The sequence below is a fragment of the Oncorhynchus mykiss genome, chromosome 9 (genome assembly GCF_013265735.2).
Source record: "Oncorhynchus mykiss isolate Arlee chromosome 9, USDA_OmykA_1.1, whole genome shotgun sequence".
Classification (NCBI taxonomy): Eukaryota; Metazoa; Chordata; class Actinopteri; order Salmoniformes; family Salmonidae; genus Oncorhynchus; species Oncorhynchus mykiss.
In genome coordinates this window covers 70,034,653-70,054,771 of record NC_048573.1, presented here as the reverse complement: position 1 = coordinate 70,054,771, position 20,119 = coordinate 70,034,653, and the positions used below count along the sequence as shown (strand labels likewise).

At 45.0% G+C, this 20,119-nt stretch overlaps 1 protein-coding gene across 1 annotated transcript in view; it reads right to left on the bottom strand.

The window, feature by feature from the left end:
• tnr5 (Tumor necrosis factor receptor superfamily member 5) overlaps window positions 1-20,119 on the bottom strand; it is a gene marked incomplete at its 5' end in the record, with an annotated part of 1,066,050 nt that overhangs the window by 323,603 nt on the left and 722,328 nt on the right. Inside the window, 1 exon segment of the mRNA NM_001165184.1 lies at window positions 10,846-10,967. Within this exon segment, the coding sequence (NP_001158656.1) occupies window positions 10,958-10,967 (10 nt within the window). The 3' untranslated portion in view covers window positions 10,846-10,957.

The window sequence follows — 20,119 nt, the reverse complement described above, 5'->3', positions numbered from 1 at the left end:
TGGTGTGTGACATGCTGAAGCCTGCCTAGTTGCCTATCCACTTGACTGGCAAATGGGAAGCGCGCTTCAACTACCAGTTGAGAAATAAAAAATAGTAGCTATTTTTAATTGTGGCCAACAAAACCATTTTTTTTTAAACATGCAATTGCATTTAGAATTGCTTGCACAAGGATTGGGCTTATAAAAGTAAGATATATATAAAAGCACGTTTCACTTCAGCAGAAACAAACAGCAGCAGATCTCAGGTATTTGAATCAATAAAATAATAATAATAAAATGCATTATCTGGCAATGCGCTTTTTTCTTCTGCCAGACTATTGGTCGGTGCCAACTTTATTTATCGACTTAAAGACTGCTATCACTGGCTAACTGAAACCTTGGTGTGTGTGTGTGTGTGTGTGTGTGTGTGTGTTGTTGTGTGCGTGCGTGCATTAACTCATGCATGTGTTGGGGGGGGGGGGGGGTACTTACACCTGATTCATTTGAACCAGAGCCTTACCTGACAGGAGTGTAAATTGCTCCGATTAGGATCCCGACAGTCCTGGCATCTGTTGTCTCTTCCCTGTAATGCCTGCTGTCTGCGAGGAGCCGTCACTCCCATTCGTTATTGATCTACCTCTCATCTCTGCCCATTGTTTTCACGAGACGCCTAACTCTGGGGTGATCATCTCCAATCATAACACTACCGTGCATCACACCCTGCACTGAATGCTAATGCCCAACGTGGATAGTGGTTCACATAGTGCTTCTCGGCACTATGAGATAGCAGACTGATGATGGATTTTATTACTGCCGTCCGCTATTGAATGCTAAGACAGTATACCGTACTGCATGACAATGCCATGTGCACCTCACACAACTTCCTGGACCCGTATTCATAACATGTCTGAAGGCTGATCTAGAATCATGTCCATGTAGTCGTATTGATTATGATCACGAACGTCGGAAGGCAACGCTGATTCTAGATCAGCACTCTTACTCTGAGAAACTTTATGAATACGGGTCCAGCTCTTAGACTGGCAGTGTTTTTTTTTTTTGTTCTTGTAGATTTGATGCGGCGAAGATGAGCGTACATGACATGATGTGATGACTTCCTTCAAATGACAGGGCAGGGTGTGTCAATGGAGTCGTCTGCTCTGCATGCTAACCAATGGATGGGGATGGGATGTAGATGGGATCTATTCACGAGATGGAACCTGGCAGGCGCTTCGACACAACTCAGAACAGTGTCATATGCTAATCACCTATCCTACTGACGGGAGAGGGAGGGAGAGAGGTAGCTCAGGGGTGGGAGGGAGACAAAGAGAGAAGGAGCGAGAGGGCTCGCTTTCCTTTTGTTATAACACATTGACCTGTCACAGTGTAGCTCCCGATGAAGGGAGCATGGCTTTGGATGTTGAGTGGGATTGAAAAGAAGTCTCTGGCGTTGCAGTGCATGGAAAACTGAATGGCCTTGATTATTCATTGAGGCCTGTTTGTATACCACGATAGGGGATGCTACCAAAATTATTGAAGAAGGAGATGTCTTGGAGCTCTTCCATGTGTCTTCATTTTCCATGGAAGTGCAACTGCGGATTGAGGGAGAGAAAACAACGGATGACACAAAATGGACACCAGATAGGAATATGTCCAACTTTCACTTGCGGTTACCAGGGTTGGGGATTGGGTCAATTCCATTCCAATTCAGTAAATTCAGGAAGTAAACTGAAATTCCAACACTGACTATTGGACAATACATTTGTTGGGAACTGTGAACCGTGTACTTTAAACCCTCTTCTATTTCCAGGTGAAAACCAATATCGGCTGCTATCAGACTCTGTGATCTCTCCCCATCGACGACTCAAGCCAGCCTAGTGAAGATGATGGAAGACATCAAGGAACCGCCAACGCCCACACCACTGTAGGTTATGCCAATGTTATGCCAACCATAGAATTAAATAGAGAATTTATCCCTGACCAAGATGGCTGGCTGCCTATTTCAGCACATTCTAGAGCAGTGGATAGGCAATAGGGTGATGCGGCCGGCAAGGTGATTAAATACGGTCTATTTAGTAAAAATATGTCAGAGTAACTAGACATAGTTACTGTGTCTAGTTACTCTGACCTTTCTGAAAACACCCCAGGACTGTATACAGTAATATGTCTAGTTACTCTGACCTTTCTGAAAACACCCCAGGACTGTATACAGTAATATGTCTAGTTACTCTGACCTTTCTGAAAACACCCCAGGACTGTATACAGTAAAATGTCTAGTTACTCTGACCTTTCTGAAAACACCCCAGGACTGTATACAGTAATATGTCTAGTTACTCTGACCTTTCTGAAAACACCCCAGGACTGTATACAGTAATATGTCTAGTTACTCTGACCTTTCTGAAAACACCCCAGGACTGTATACAGTAATATGTCTAGTTACTCTGACCTTTCTGAAAACACCCCAGGACTGTATACCGTAATATGTCTAGTTACTCTGACCTTTCTGAAAACACCCCAGGACTGTATACAGTAATATGTCTAGTTACTCTGACCTGTTTTTCTATTCCATGTGGCTGGTTGACTGATTCACTGACTGACAGACTGGCTGATTGACTGGCTGACTGGTTAACCCACTGGCTGGCTGAGTGTTTAACTGACTTGCTGGCTAATGTACTGAATGACTGACTGACTGGATGACTGACTGGCGGAGGTGGTGAAATATTAGGCAGGCCAGGCTGGCTGCTTTGGCTGGCTGCCCTGTTGGTCGGCCCTGTCGGTCGGCCCTGTCGGTCGGCCCTGTCGGTCGGCTCTGTCGGTCGGCCCTGTCGGTCGGCCCTGTCGGTCGGCCCTGTCGGTCGGCCCTGTCGGTCGGCCCTGTCGGTCGGCCCTGTCGGACGCTGACACTGAGTGAGCCCCTCCGCTGTAACCCCTGGGTCGCCCGCCTGTCATTTATTGATGTCTGCAGATGTCCCTGCATGGCAGAGAGAGCGACAGCCCTGCAGTACGTGTAACAATCACACAGTGAAGGGAAAAAGTGAAGGGATAGCGGAGGGAAGGGTGGATGTATTGCATTATTTATGGTCCTTGGGGAGGGATGATAGTGTGCCTACTGGCAACGGGGAAGATAGAGAAAGATGTTTTAACACATTCCATAGTGTAGCTTGCTGCAGACATCCACAGGTTGAGCCCCCCCACACTCCTGGTCGGTGTTGGACCCCCCCACCCACCTGGTCGGTGTTGGGCTAGTGGCAGGATCCTGGACAGGTCTGGGGTTAGGAGTGGGAAGGTGAGGTACCAGGAGAATAGGAAAGGGCCTTCCTCCTCTGGGAAGCAGGCAGGCTGTTAGGGATCAAGGGCATAAAGTAACTGTCCAGTGAAAATCTCACTTTTAAAAGTTGGTATTCTGTTAACTCATACCCCAAAACTAATTGTGGACTCATCTTATAATAGTATTTGTGGCCAATGAAGAAAAAAACACTTCAAAAACATCACCTGAAACTTTCCGGGTTGCTATTTCCTCATAGAGAATGTCATCCTGCCTCAATGTAGAAGATGGCCAATCAGCGGTCTACTCATATGCATTTTTCTAATGACTGGTATTCTGTTGTTGGGTTTTGCCCACAACATTCCAACACAGAAAAGTTGTTTTATAACATTAAACAAAAGTATTGGGAGGAAAAGTATTTCACTCATATTGTAATTAATTATAGGTCATGTTTTATAGAAATCTACTTTAAGCAGGCTTGATGTCTACTCTCATTGGCAGGCTGCTGCTGCTCAGGATGAGACAGGGGGGTGTGGGGATCACTCCCATCGGTGGATTTCCTGTGTGTGTCAGGGTTTTCGTTAAGAAAAAGTGGCGCCAGACATTTGACAGGCAGCATTTTAATTTACCAGACATAATAAATGTACCGGACCCATGTGCATTGGGTGCGTAACCTGATTAGGGCGTCCACCCACGGTGCTCAGAGTGACAGAAATCACATTTACATTTACATTATGGTACTTCATATTCACGGAACACGTAACTCGATGATGCAATGGCGTGCGTACTTCTTACCGATGTAACTGTCCACATGACCTTTTCTTCAGCCAACAAGACGAGTAACGAGCAGCAAAATCACAAGTATGTCAGTCTACAAACCCCCATAGTAGAAAGGTTTCATGAGACTAAGATGAAAATATATGCTAGAATCTTTGGAAGAGGGGAGATCTAAGGATGCAACAACTATCATGGGATACTAAAAATACTAGGATTGTGCCATGTGGCTGCTGGAGAATGAAAGACAGTTGATTTGAAAACCATTAGAACATGAGAGAAAAGACTACTGGTTTCAATGGCATATTGAAGTCTTTATATAAGAATCGCCTGCACGTTTGGTTTCGATTTTGGCTAGCCTACTTTAAAGCAAGGGAAGACGTGCCTCATATGTAGCAAAATGTTCGGGTTTCTAACAATTAACTATATGTTTTCAAAAGGCATACTGCCTCCAGCTCACTGCAAACTGGTGTGTGACATGCTGAAGCCTGCCTAGTTGCCTATCCACTTGACTGGCAAATGGGAAGCGCGCTTCAACTACCAGTTGAGAAATAAAAAATAGTAGCTATTTTTAATTGTGGCCAACAAAACCATTTTTTTTTAAACATGCAATTGCATTTAGAATTGCTTGCACAAGGATTGGGCTTATAAAAGTAAGATATATATAAAAGCACGTTTCACTTCAGCAGAAACAAACAGCAGCAGATCTCAGGTATTTGAATCAATAAAATAATAATAATAAAATGCATTATCTGGCAATGCGCTTTTTTCTTCTGCCAGACTATTGGTCGGTGCCAACTTTATTTATCGACTTAAAGACTGCTATCACTGGCTAACTGAAACCTTGGTGTGTGTGTGTGTGTGTGTGTGTGTGTGTTGTTGTGTGCGTGCGTGCATTAACTCATGCATGTGTTGGGGGGGGGGGGGGGGGTACTTACACCTGATTCATTTGAACCAGAGCCTTACCTGACAGGAGTGTAAATTGCTCCGATTAGGATCCCGACAGTCCTGGCATCTGTTGTCTCTTCCCTGTAATGCCTGCTGTCTGCGAGGAGCCGTCACTCCCATTCGTTATTGATCTACCTCTCATCTCTGCCCATTGTTTTCACGAGACGCCTAACTCTGGGGTGATCATCTCCAATCATAACACTACCGTGCATCACACCCTGCACTGAATGCTAATGCCCAACGTGGATAGTGGTTCACATAGTGCTTCTCGGCACTATGAGATAGCAGACTGATGATGGATTTTATTACTGCCGTCCGCTATTGAATGCTAAGACAGTATACCGTACTGCATGACAATGCCATGTGCACCTCACACAACTTCCTGGACCCGTATTCATAACATGTCTGAAGGCTGATCTAGGATCATGTCCATGTAGTCGTATTGATTATGATCACGAACGTCGGAAGGCAACGCTGATTCTAGATCAGCACTCTTACTCTGAGAAACTTTATGAATACGGGTCCAGCTCTTAGACTGGCAGTGTTTTTTTTTTTTGTTCTTGTAGATTTGATGCGGCGAAGATGAGCGTACATGACATGATGTGATGACTTCCTTCAAATGACAGGGCAGGGTGTGTCAATGGAGTCGTCTGCTCTGCATGCTAACCAATGGATGGGGATGGGATGTAGATGGGATCTATTCACGAGATGGAACCTGGCAGGCGCTTCGACACAACTCAGAACAGTGTCATATGCTAATCACCTATCCTACTGACGGGAGAGGGAGGGAGAGAGGTAGCTCAGGGGTGGGAGGGAGACAAAGAGAGAAGGAGCGAGAGGGCTCGCTTTCCTTTTGTTATAACACATTGACCTGTCACAGTGTAGCTCCCGATGAAGGGAGCATGGCTTTGGATGTTGAGTGGGATTGAAAAGAAGTCTCTGGCGTTGCAGTGCATGGAAAACTGAATGGCCTTGATTATTCATTGAGGCCTGTTTGTATACCACGATAGGGGATGCTACCAAAATTATTGAAGAAGGAGATGTCTTGGAGCTCTTCCATGTGTCTTCATTTTCCATGGAAGTGCAACTGCGGATTGAGGGAGAGAAAACAACGGATGACACAAAATGGACACCAGATAGGAATATGTCCAACTTTCACTTGCGGTTACCAGGGTTGGGGATTGGGTCAATTCCATTCCAATTCAGTAAATTCAGGAAGTAAACTGAAATTCCAACACTGACTATTGGACAATACATTTGTTGGGAACTGTGAACCGTGTACTTTAAACCCTCTTCTATTTCCAGGTGAAAACCAATATCGGCTGCTATCAGACTCTGTGATCTCTCCCCATCGACGACTCAAGCCAGCCTAGTGAAGATGATGGAAGACATCAAGGAACCGCCAACGCCCACACCACTGTAGGTTATGCCAATGTTATGCCAACCATAGAATTAAATAGAGAATTTATCCCTGACCAAGATGGCTGGCTGCCTATTTCAGCACATTCTAGAGCAGTGGATAGGCAATAGGGTGATGCGGCCGGCAAGGTGATTAAATACGGTCTATTTAGTAAAAATAAATACATAGAGTACGTTCATTAAGTATTCAGACCCCTTGACTTTTTCCACATTTTTTTTTACATTACAGCCTTATTCTAAAATGGATTAAAATGTTTTTTCCCCTCATCACTGTACACACCATACCCCATGATGACAAAGCAAAAACAGGTTTTTAGACATTTTTGCAAATGTATAAAAAATATGCAAACTGAAATATGACATTAACATAAACATTCAGACCCTTTACTCAGTACTTTGTTGAAGCACATTTGATCGTGATTACAGCCTCAAGTCTTCTTGGGTATGACGCTACAAGCTTGGCACCACCTGCATTTCGGGATTTTCTCCCATTCTTCTCTGCAGATCATCTCAAGCTCTGTCAGGTTGGATGGGGAGCATCGTTGCACAGTGATTTTCAGGTCTCTCCAGAGATGTTCGGGTTCAAGTTTGGGCTATGGCTGGGCCACTCAAGGACATTCAGAGACTTAGGGTCGTTGTCCTGTTGGAAGGTGAACCTTCGCCATAGGTCCTGAGCGCTCTGGAGCAGGTTTTCATCAAGGATCTCTCTGTACATTGCTTCATTCATCTTTCCCTCGATCCTGACTAGTCTCCCAGTCCCTGCCGTTGAAAAACATCCCCACAGCATGATGCAACCACCATGCTTTACTGTAGGGATGGTGCCAGGTTTCCTCCAGATGTGACACTTGGCATTCAGGCCAAAGAGGCAAACTCCAAGCAGGCTGTCATGTGCCTTTTACTGAGGAGTGACTTCCGTTTGGCCATTCTATTGTAAAGGCCTGATTGGTTGAGTGCTGCAGAGAGGGTTGTCCTTCTGGAAGATTCTCCCATCTCCACAGAGGAACTCAGCAGCTCTCTCAAGTTAACCGTCAGGTTCTTGGTTACCTCCCTGACCAAGGCCCTTCTCCCCCGATTGCTCAGTTTGACCGGGTGGCCAGCTCTAGGAAGAGTCTTGGTGGTTCCCAAACTCTTTCCATTTAAGAATGATGAAGGGCACTGTGTTCTTGGGGACCTTCAATGGTGCAGACATTTTTGGTACCCTTTGGACAATTTGAACAAACATTCAAAAATGTTATGGTGAAACAAGCAGCTAATATTTGGAAGGATTATTGTGACATTTTAGCATCAATAATCAAATGATTTAGTTATTCCTACTACATGTAAATAAAAGCCTAGACGATCACATTATTGCTATTGGCAGTTCAGGCCCGAAACAGACAATTTGATTTTCCACACACACGCTACCTTCTCAGACTGTTAGCTAACAATGCGAATGTCCACTTTTTCCCCCAGCCTTCCATTCAATTTTGACGTCCCGGTGTGGCTTTCAAGCCTCAATGTTGCCCATCCCATGCCCCCTTTTGTAGAGCTATGCAGGTCTATGACATCAGCTGCCCTAGTTTATCATCTCTGACACTAACATTATGTCAACCTAGTGCCAAACTACAGCTACGTTTCCACAGCTTCCACCATTTTTTTTTTATCCCATGTTTGGCCCGTTTTGTGTTGGGGTTAGAGTTGCAATACATGGATGTGTTATCCCTCTCTCTCTGTCTCACTCTTTCTCTTCCCCTTTACACTTCCTATGGCTTACTCCCTCCCAATTTCTCCTCTACCTCCATCTTCCACTATCCTGTCTCCCTCTCTATCCCTCCTTATTCTCTCTTTCTCCCCCCCCCCCCCCCCCCCACTCAGTGGCTTTCAGGTTGTCAGCTCCCCTTTGATGGAGAGAGGCTTTGAAAGCCAGGACTCCAGAAGCACTGTAGCCCCCCTTGCTGTGGTTGCCGTGGCGGCGGCTAAATCGAGCTTGGCGCAGGCTGACTCGCCTCTGCTCCCCGAGGGCGAGTGGGAGTCTGGAAGCGGATCAGACAGGCCGCCACTCGGGGGTGGGAACCCCCAGCTACCTGAATGGTGAGGGATGGGTAGATAGTCACGGCAAGCCATTTGACATGCCGGCCTCTCTCTCTGTTTACTGGGCCTTCTGTTATTTTTACACACCTCTCTCTCTTTCACTTTCTGTCTTACACACACACACACACACACACACACACACATTTTTTTCTCTCTCTTTCTCTCTCCCCCTTTCTCTTCTTGCCTTTTCCCACTCTCCCGCCTCCTCTCTCTCTCTCCTGAAACCGCTAATACCAGGGCCTTTTACTAGGTCAATTACCTCTGAGCCTGTGGCTCTCTCTGGCTGAGGCTGGAGAAAAAAATTGCTTCTTTGCAGAATATGTCTGCAGAGCTGTCTCTACCAGTCGGCAGAGCAGTTTCTACCAGTCTCTACCATTCTCTACCAGTCTGGAGTGCAGTCTCTACCAGTCTGGGGAGCGGTCTCTACCAGTCTGGAGAGCACTCTCTACCAGTCGGGAAAGCAGTTTCTACCGGTCTCTACCAGTCTGGAGAGCGGTCTCTACAAGTCCTGACAGCAGTCTCTACCAGTAAGGAGAGCAGTTTCTGCCAGTCTCTACCAGTCTGAAGAGCAGTCTATCAGTCTGGAGAGCGGTCTCTACCAGTTGGGAGAGCGGTCTCTACCAGTCGGTAGAGCAGTCTCTACCAGTCTGGAGAGCAGTCTACCAGTCGGGAGAGCAGTCTCTATCAGTCGGGAGAGCAGTCTACCAGTCGGGAGAGCAGTCTCTACCAGTCTGGAGACCAGTTTCTACCAGTCTCTACCAGTCAGGGGAGCAGTCTCTACCAGTCTCTACCAGTCTGGAGAGCAGCCTCTACCAGTCTGGAGAGCGGTCTCTACCAGTCTGGAGAGCAGTCTCTACCAGTCTCTACCAGTCAGGAGAGCAGTCTCTACCAGTCGGGAGAGCGGTCGCTACCAGTCGGTAGAGCGGTCTCTACCAGTCTGGAGAGCAGTCTCTACCAGTCAGGAGAGCAGTCTCTACCAGTCGGGAGAGCGGTCGCTACCAGTCGGTAGAGCGGTCTCTACCAGTCTGTAGAGCAGTCTCTACCAGTCTCTACCAGTCTGGAGAATAGTCTCTACTAGTCGGGAGAGCAGTCTACCAGTCTACTTAGGTTTATTTAGTAAATATTTTTATTAACTGCATTGTTGGTTAAGGGCGTGTAAGAAAGCATTTCACGGTAAAATCTGATTTAACTGAGACATTATTCAATAGCTCAACCTATATTGACAGATTATGTGACACATCACAACATCTAAGTTGCCCCCGTTTTTAAAAAAGTCTCTCCACAATTCACATCATATTCAGTCGCTCACTACTAGCCAGGGAAGGGCGGGCAGAAGGCTCAGGTATTTGATGAACGGCATTAATCTCCACTAAACGCCACTTACCTGCTGTCAAGATAACAGCACTTTAACCTTAAGCCGCTGCTCCACCCCACGTTCCACGCTAACCGCCCGCCCCTCCACCCTGACTCTGAAAGCTAGCATGTCGCTAGCGCGCTGCCCTTCCCTAACCGTTAGCATGCTGGAGACAATTACCTCGGCAGGCAGGATGTAGGGGTGATAAATATTTCATACGGGCATCCATTAAAGATACGAGGTTCCTCTTCATGGAGATGAAAGATACCAGGCCTCCCACTGTCTGGCGTGTTAACGATTGTGTAGTGCAGTAAAGAGTGAATCTGTGTTGGGCTGTTTGGTGATACACTCCATTACTGTTGTCAGTGTTCTGGGTGGTTGGTTGTTGTTCATTTTGTGTGAGGGAATTGTTCCTTATGTATACTAGTATCCATATTATTGTCTGACCCACACATTCCATTTCCCTAACCAGACTGCGTCACTGTCACTATGAGCTACAGAGTTGTGTTTCTGAGTTCCTCCGAACGAGGCAGATAATGATGATGTACTATCTGGACATGGTGCATTAAATCATATATACCAGATCCTCATATACACTGAGTGTACAAAACATGAAAGCCCCGCTGCCCTCCCACCCCTCAGAACAGCCTCAATTTGTTGGGCGTTCCACAGTGATGCTTCCCGCATCTGTGTCAAGTTGGCTGGATGTCCTTTACGTGGTGGACAATTATTGATACACACAGGGAAACTGTTGAGTGTGAAAAACCGCGGCGTTGCAGCAGCGTTGCAGCAGCGTTGCAGTTCTTCACACACTCAAACTGGTGCGCACGTTCAAAGTCACTTATACAGTGGGGCAAAAAAGTATTTAGTCAGCCACCAATTGTGCAAGTTCTCCCACTTAAAAAGATGAGAGAGGCCTGTAATTTTTATCATAGGTACACTTCAACTATGACAGACAAAATGAGAAAAAAAATCCAGAAAAATCACATTGTAGGATTTTTAATGAATTTATTTGCAAATGATGGTGGAAAATAAGTATTTGGTCAATAACAAAAGTTTATCTCAATACTTTGTTATTTACCCTTTGTTGGCAATGACAGAGGTCCAGCGTTTTCTGTAAGTCTTCACAAGGTTTTCACACACTGTTGCTGGTATTTTGGCCCATTCCTCCATGCAGATCTCCTCTAGAGCAGTGATGTTTTGGGGCTGTTGCTGGGCAACACGGATTTTCAACTCCCTCCAAAGATTTTCTATGGGATTGAGATCTGGAGACTGGCTAGGCCACTCCAGGACCTTGAAATGCTTCTTACGAAGCCACTCCTTCGTTGCCCGGGCGGTGTGTTTGGGATCATTGTCATGCTGAAAGACCCAGCCACTTTTCATCTTCAATGCCCTTGCTGATGGAAGGAGGTTTTCACTCAAAATCTCACGATACATGGCCCCATTCATTCTTTCCTTTACACGGATCAGTCGTCCTGGTCCCTTTGCAGAAAAACAGCCCCAAAGCATGATGTTTACACCCCCATGCGCCACAGTAGGTATGGTGTTCTTTGGATGCAACTCAGCATTCTTTGTCCTCCAAACATGGCGAGTTGAGTTTTTACCAAAAGTTATATTTTGGTTTCATCTGACCATATGACATTCTCCCAATCTTCTTCTGGATCATCCAAATGCTCTCTAGCAAACTTCAGACGGGCCTGGACATGTACTGGCTTAAGCAGGGGGACACGTCTGGCACTGCAGGATTTGAGTCCCTGGCGGCATAGTGTGTTACTGATGGTAGGCTTTGTTACTTTGGTCCCAGCTCTCTGCAGGTCATTCACTAGGTCCCCCGTGTGGTTCTGGGATTTTTTCTCACCGTTCTTGTGATCATTTTGACCCCACGGGGTGAGATCTTGCGTGGAGCCCCAGATCGAGGGAGATTATCAGTGGTCTTGTATGTCTTCCATTTCCTAATAATTACTCCCACAGTTGATTTCTTCAAAACAAGCTGCTTACCTATTGCAGATTCAGTCTTCCCAGCCTGGTGCAGGTATACAATTTAGTTTCTGGTGTCCTTTGACAGCTCTTTGGTTTTGGCCATAGTGGAGTTTGGAGTGTGACTGTTTGAGGTTGTGGACAGGTGTATTTTGTACTGATAACAAGTTCAAACAGGTGCCATTAATACAGGTATCGAGTGGAGGACAGAGGAGCCTCTCAAAGAAGAAGTTACAGGTATGTGAGAGCCAGAAATCTTGCTTGTTTGTAGGTGACAAAATACTTATTTTCCACCATAATTTGCAAATAAATTCATAAAAAATCCTACAATGTGATTCTCTGGATTTTTTTTCTCATTTTGTCTGTCATAGTTGAAGTGTACCTATGATGAAAATTACAGGCTTCTCTCATATTTTTAAGTGGGAGAACTTGCACAATTGGTGGCTGACTAAATACTTTTTTCCCCCAATGTATATTTTGTCTTGCCCATTCACTCTCTGAATGGTACACATACACAATACATGTCTCAATTGTTTCGATTTTAAAATCCTTCTTTAACCTGTCTCCTCCCCTTCATCTATACTGACTGAAGTGAATTTAACAAGTGACATCAATAAGGGATTATAGCTTTCACCTGGATTCGCCTGGTCAGTCTCTCATGGAAATGACAGGTATTCTTAATGTTTTGTAAACTGTGTATATACAGTATATCTCTACATACACAATATACAAAAATATGTGGACACACCTTTAAATTAGTGGATCTGTTGCTGACAGGTGTATACAATCGAGCACAGCGCCATGCAATCTCCATAGACAAACATTGTCAGTATAATTACGTTACTGAAGCGCTCAGAGACTTTCAATGTGGCACTGTCATAGGATGCCACCTTTCCAACAAGTCGGTTTGTCAAATTTCTACCCCTCTAGCGCTGCCCCGGTCAACTGTAAGTGGTGTTATTGTGATGTGGAAACGTATAGGAGCAACAACAGCTCACCCGGGAAATGGTAGGGCAGCACAAGCTCACAGAATGGGACCGTCGAGTGCTGAAGTGCATAGCATGTAAAAATCGTCTGTCCTTGGTTGCAACACTCAATACCGAGTTCTAAAGCAACTTCAGCACAAGAACTGTTCATACTGAACAAAAATATAAACGCTGTGTTGGTCCCATGTTTCATGAGCTGAAATAGAAGATCCCAGAAATGTTCCATACGCACAAATAAATCTAAAATTTGGTGCACACAATTGTTTACATCCCTGTTAGTGAGCATTTCTCCTTTGCCCAGGTAATCCATCCACCTGACAGGTGTGGCATATCAATAAGCTAATTAAAGAGCATGATCATTACACAGGTGCACCTTGTGCTGGGCACAATAAAAGGCCACTCTACAATGTGCAGTTTTGTCACACAACACAATGCCACATATGTCTCAAGTTTTGAGGGGGCGTGCAATTGGCATGCTGACTGCAGGAATGTCCATCAGAGCTGTTGCCAGGTTATTTAATGTTAATTTCTCTACCATAAGCCATCTCCAACTTTGTTTTTGAGAATTTGGCAGTATGCCCAAACAGTTTCACAACCGCAGACCATGTGTTACCACGCCAGCCCATGACCTTCACATCCGGCTTCTTCACCTCCGGAATCGTCTGAGACCAGCCATCCCGACAGCTGATGAATCTGTGGGTCTGCGCAATCAAAGCATTTTCTGCAAAAACTGTCAGAAACCGTCTCAGGAAAGCTCATCTACTTGCTCCTCACCAGACTCTTGACCTGACTGCAGTTCGGCGACGTAACCAACTTCAGTGGGCAAATGCTCACCTTCGATAGCCACTGGCATAGCTTTTATCGATGGCAATTTGAATGCATAGAGATACCTTGATGAGATCCTGAGGCCCATTGTCGTGCCATACATCCACCGCCATCACCTCATGTTTCAGCATGATGCACGGCCCCATGTCGCAAGGATCTGTTCACAATTCATGGAAGCTGAAAATGTCCCAGTTCTTCCATGGCCTGCATACTCAGACATGTCACCCAATGAGCATGTTTGGGAAGCTCTGGATCAACGTGTATGACAGCATGTTCCAGTTCCACACAGCCATTGAAGATGAGTGGGACAACATTCCCCAGGCCACAGCCTAATCAACTCTATTCCCGAAGGAGAAGTCACGCTGCATGAGACAAATGGTGGTCACACCAGATACTGACTGGTTTTCTGATCCACACCCTACTTTTTTTTAAAGGTATCTGTGACAAACAGATTAATATTTGTATTCCCAGTCATGTGAAATCCATAGATTAGGGCCTAATTTATTTATTTAAATTTACTGACTTCCTTATGAACTGTAACTCAGTAAAATCTTTGCAATTGTTGCTTGTTGCATTTATATTTTTTTTCAGTGTGTATATATATACACTACACTACTGTTCAAAGGTTTGGGGTCACTTAGGAATTTCCTTGTTTTTGAAAGAAAAGCACATTTTTTTGTCCATTAAAATAACATCAAATTGATCAGAAATAAAGTGTAGACATTGTTAATGTTGTAAATGACTATTGTAGCTGGAAACAGCTGACTTTTAATGGAATATATAAATAGGCGTTCAGAGGCCCATTATCAGCGACCATCACTGCTGTGTTCCAATGGCATGTTGTGTTAGATAATCTAAGTTTATAATTTTAAAAGGCTAATTGATCATTAGAAAACGCTTTTGCTATTATGTTAGCACAGCTGAAAACTGTTGTGCTGATTAAATACGCAATAAAACGGGCCTTCTTTAGACGAGTAAAGTACCTGAAGAATCAGCATTTGTGGGTCCGATTACAGGCTCAAAATGGCCAGAAACAAAGACTTTCCTCTGAAACGTGCCTGTCTATTCTTGTTCTGAGAAATTAAGGCTATTTCACGTGAGAAATTGCCAAGAAACTGAAGATCTTGTACAATGCTGTGTACTACTCCCATCACAGACCAAACAGCGCATACTGTCTCTAACCAGAATAGAAAGAGGAGTGGGAGGCCCCGATGCACAACTGAGCAAGAGGACAAGTACATTAGAGTGTCTAGTTTGAGAAACAGATGCCTCACAAGTCCTCAACTGGCAGCTTCATTCAATTGTACCCGCATAACACCAGTCTCAATGTTATTTAATGGACAAAAAATGTGCTTTTTTCCACGTTGTTTTTTTTCCACACGTTACAGCCTTATTCTAAAATGTATGAAAATGTTTTTTTCCCTCATCAATCTACAGACAATGTCCCATAATGACAAAGCAAGAACAGATTTTTGGACATTTTTGCAAATGTATAATTATTATAATAAAAAAAAAATATCAAATATGCATAAGTATTCAGACACTTTACTCAGTACTTTGTTGAAGCACCTATGGCAGCGACTCCAGTCTTCTTAAGTATGACGCTACAAGCTTGGCACACCTGTATTTGGGGAGTTTCTCCCATTCTTCTCAGCAAATACTCTCAAGCTCTGTCAGGTTGAATGGGGAGTGTTGCTACGCAGCTATTTTCTGGTCTCTCCAGAGATGTTGGATCAGGGTTCAAGTCCGGGCTCTGGCTGGGCCACTCAGGGACATTGTCCCGAAGCCACTCCTGCGTTATCTTGGCTGCTCTGTTGGGTTGTTGTCCTTTTGGAAGGTGAACCTTCACCCCAGTCTGAGGTCCTGAGCGCTCTGGAGCAAGTTTTCATCAAAAATCTCTCTGTGCTTTGCTCCATTCATCTTTCCCTTGATCCTGACTAATCTCCCAGCCACTGCCGCTGAAAAACATCTTCACAGCATGATGCTACCACAACCATGCTTCACTGTAGGGATGGTGCCAGGTTTCCTCCAGAAGTGACGTTTGGCATTCAGGCCAGAGTTCAATCTTGTTTTCATCATACCAGATAATCTTGTTTCTCATGGTCTGAGAGTCCTTAGGTGCCTTGTGGCAAACTCCAAGCGGGCTGTCCTGTGCTTTTTACTGAGGAGTGGCTTCTGTCTGGCCACTCTACCAAAAAGGCCTGATTGGTTGAGTGCTGCAGAGATGGTTGTCCTTCTGGAAGGTTCTCCCATCTCCACAAAGGAACTCTGGGTGACCATCAGGTTCTTGGCCACCTCCCTGACCAAGGCCCTTCTCCACCGATTGCTCAGTTTGGCTGGGCGGCCAGCTCTAGGAAGAGTCTTGGTGTTTCCAAACTTCTTCCACTTAAGAATGATGGAGGCCACTGTGTTCTTGGGGACCTTCAATGCTGCAGAAATGCTTCGGTACCCTTCCCCAGATCTCAATCCTGTCTCGGAGCTCTACGGACATTTCCTTTGACCTCATGGCTTGATTTTTTGCTCTGACATGCACTGTCAACAGGATTCACCTGAGCTCAATTTCAAGTCTCATAGTAAAGGGTCTGAATGCTTATGTAAATAAGTTATTTCTGTATTTTATTTTTAATACATTTGCAAACATTTTCTAAAATGCTGTTTTTTGCTTTGTCATTGTGGAGTATTGTGTGTAGATTGAGGAGGGGACATTTTTTTAAATCAATTTTAGAATAAGGTTGTAACATAAGAAAATGTGGAAAAAGGGAAGGGGTCTGAATACTTCCTCAATTCAGTCTGAATACTTTCTGAACACTTCCTGAATACTTTCTGAATACTTCCTGAATACTTTCTGAATACTTCCTGAATACTTTCTGAATTGCATGTTTGTACCGTGGTTAAGTTTAGTGTATCTTCGCTGCTCATGAAAGGAAGTAAGTGGGTATTAGAATCAGTCAGGCGAAGGTGAATCGACCTCTATCACCATGTCCTTCTCAGGTAATCATGCCTCTCGTTCACACACCTGCATCTTTAACTTCTTAATGATTCATGTGGATGGTTTGGAGATCTGCAATGCCATGCAAAGCCAATAACAAAGCTGAGCATTGTAAGTTATAGGCTACATTCATAGAGAGAGTTGGAAAGAGAATCCATCAAGTTGACAACCTTAAAATGGTGAAAGCTTGCAATGACGCTGCCAATGCTAAAATTAGCTTAGTGGCAAGTGTGCCTTCTGTCTAACTCTATGGACAGCATTATTCTGAGGAGTCCTTTCTCAGCCACACCACTAATGGCCTTGAAATCTGATTTGCAGTCTGAACAATGGTCCTCCTTATTGTCGTTAAATCCTCTTGTTGAGTTTTTATTGACAACAGAATTGATGTTCTCTAGGAATTCCGTGAAAGTACACAATATTCTTCTCTTTAATTTCCATTTTAAGGAGCTATTTTGCTGGGTTGTTTTCTGACCGACTTAACAGTTGTTTGTGTTGTCTGTTGTCCAAGCTCGGCGGATCAATGCCAGTTGATCGAGTCTGAGCTCTAGCTCGAGATGTGAACTTGAGCTTAGCTTTGTTCAAAGTGCGACTGCCTGCATAAATCCATTGCCTCTCTGTTCAGTCAGCGTGAGCAGCTCTCTCTCTCGCTGTCTAGCTATCTTGCATTCCCCCTGAAAGGCGATGGACTGTGAGGGGTTTCAGCCGCAAAGTTCAAAGGATGCCATCGCAGTCCACTGCTCTCCATGCTGTGTGTGAGTGTGTGAGAGAGAGATTTTATTATTATTCACACCGGCATCAACAACCTGTGAGTGGAGCAGAAGAGAGTAGGCAGCCAGGTCAACTGAATAGCAGAGAGGGCCTCTAAGTGGTTCCCCAACTCCCACATTACCACTCTGCTGCCCTGCAAAGACTTTCATCCCCGTACCATTCAGAAAGTCAACGCTGACTTCACCAGAGGGTGTGGCCTACTCCCGAACGTGCACGTTGCCCCACCACCCAACAATCACCCCAGAGCATCTGCACAACCACTCCCACCTGAGGAAGGAGACAGTTGGGATGTTTGCCGAGTCTTTAAAGGATGTGGCACTTGGTAGACAAACACCCCATGCCGCACTGGACAGAGGACCACCCAGAGACACCTACCAGACCATTGCACCGCCAAGGAGGCGAAACAGCTCCGTTTGTTCTTCACGTTTGGCTGAGAAATCGCCTGGAAATTGCGGTCACCACAACTCCGAAAAATCCAAATTAGCTCCATAATATCGACAGAAACATGGCAAACGTTGTTTAGAATCCATCCTCAAGGTGTTTTTATAATATCTATTCGATAATATATCTGTCGGGACAATTCCTTTTTCTCTAGGACCGATTGGAGTAATGGCTACCTCTGTACATTACGCGAGAATCTCTCTCGGAGCCACCATGTGACCACTTACGCAATGTGCCCGCATATGGCTATTCTTCAACAGAAATGCGTAAAACTATGTCACAATGCTGTAGACACCTTGGGGAATACATAGAAAGCGTAAGTTCGTTAATGGTACATTCACAGCCAAATAGGGAGTCATTGGAACGCAGCGCTTTCAAAACCTGGGGCACTTCCGGATTGGATTTTTCTCAGGCTTTCGCTTGCAACATCAGTTCTGTTATACTCACAGACAATATCTTTACAGTTTTGGAAACGTTAGAGACTTTTCTATCGAAAACTGTCAATTATATGCATATTCTAGCATCTTTTCCTGACAAAATATCCTGTTTAAAACGGGAACGTTTTTTTTCTCAAAAAATGAAAATACTGCCCCTAGAGTTCCAAGAGGATTTATCCTGTTTATCTCTCTTAACGACTCAGTAGTTACTGTATTGCTGTTAACATGTTTATCTCTCTGAACAACTCAGTAGTTACTGTATTGCTGTTAACATGTGTATCTCTCTGAACGACTCAGTAGTTACTGTATTGCTGTTAACATGTTTATCTCTCTGAACAACTCAGTAGTTACTGTATTGCTGACTGTGCTATTCTTTCATTTTTGCAACATGAAATCACTATTAGTTTGCATGTGGAACATTCAGGGCCTAAACTAATCAACCTTTAGACTGAAGAGTTTAGCACTGGAGTTAAAAACAAATCTTAAAGATGATGACGTCATCATTCTGCAGGAGACATGGTGTAAGGCTGACATTGTCACTCACTGCCCCACAGGCTACAGAGAGGTAATTGTGCCATCACAGAAACACAGCTCTGTCAATAGAGGCAGAGACTCTGGAGGGTTGATAATTTGGTACAACACCAAACTACAAAATCTAATTGTTCCCCTCAAATTTGGTAAATATCACATTTGGTTAAAACTGCAAAAATAACTTGTACTGACAGAAAAATATGTGTTCCTTTGCGCAATATATATACCCCCTCAGAATCCCCATATTACTCAGAGGAGATCTCCCCCCCTCAGAATCCCCATAATACTCAGAGGAGATCCCCCCCCCCCCCCCCTCAGAATCCCCATGTTACTCAGAGGAGACCCCCCCCCCCTCAGAATTCCCATATTACTCAGAGGAGATCTCCCCCCCTCAGAATCCCCATAATACTCAGAGGAGATCCCCCCCCCCCCCTCAGAATCCCCATATTACTCAGAGGAGATCCCCCCCCCCCTCAGAATCCCCATATTACTCAGAGGAGATCTCCCCCCTCAGAATCCCCATAATACTCAGAGGAGATCCCCCCCCCCTCAGAATCCCCATAATACTCAGAGGAGATCCCCCCCCCCCCCCTCAGAATCCCCATATTACTCAGAGGAGATCCCCCCCCCCCCCCCTCAGAATTCCCATATTACTCAGAGGAGATCCCCCCCCCCCCCTCAGAATCCCCATATTACTCAGAGGAGATCCCCCCCCCCCCCCCTCAGAATCCCCATATTACTCAGAGGAGATCCCCCCCCCCCCCCCCCCCCCCCCCCCCCCCCCCCCTCAGAATCCCCATATTACTCAGAGGAGATCTTCCCCACCCTTGAGGAAGAGACGTCCATTTCCAGGCCCAGAGAAATGTGCTCATCTGTGGGGACACAAATGCGCACACAGGAACACTACCTGATCTAACGAGCACAAGAGGGGAAGGCTTTATTACAGGCCATACTGTTTCTAACTGTCTTCATCTCCCCCATAGAAACAACAGTGACAGCACCATCATCAAGAACGGAAGGGATCTGTTGCAGCTCTGTAGAAACCTGGGTCTGTACTAGTGTCAATGGTAGGTTACGGGGGGACTCTATGGGGAGATTCACCTACTGCTCACCTCTTGGCCACAGCACAGTAGACTATATGATTAAAGACATTGACCCTTTCTCTCTCATCTCATTCATCGTCAAGCCACTAACACCTCTGTCTGATCACAGCCAAATTACGTTGTTCCTCAAAAGAACAGACATGGAAACAACCACACATTCATAGCTCAGTAAGCTGTACAACATCAGAAATTCATACAGATGGGCCCAAAACAGCATGGAAGAATAACAGAAATCAACTGGTAATTAACATATCCA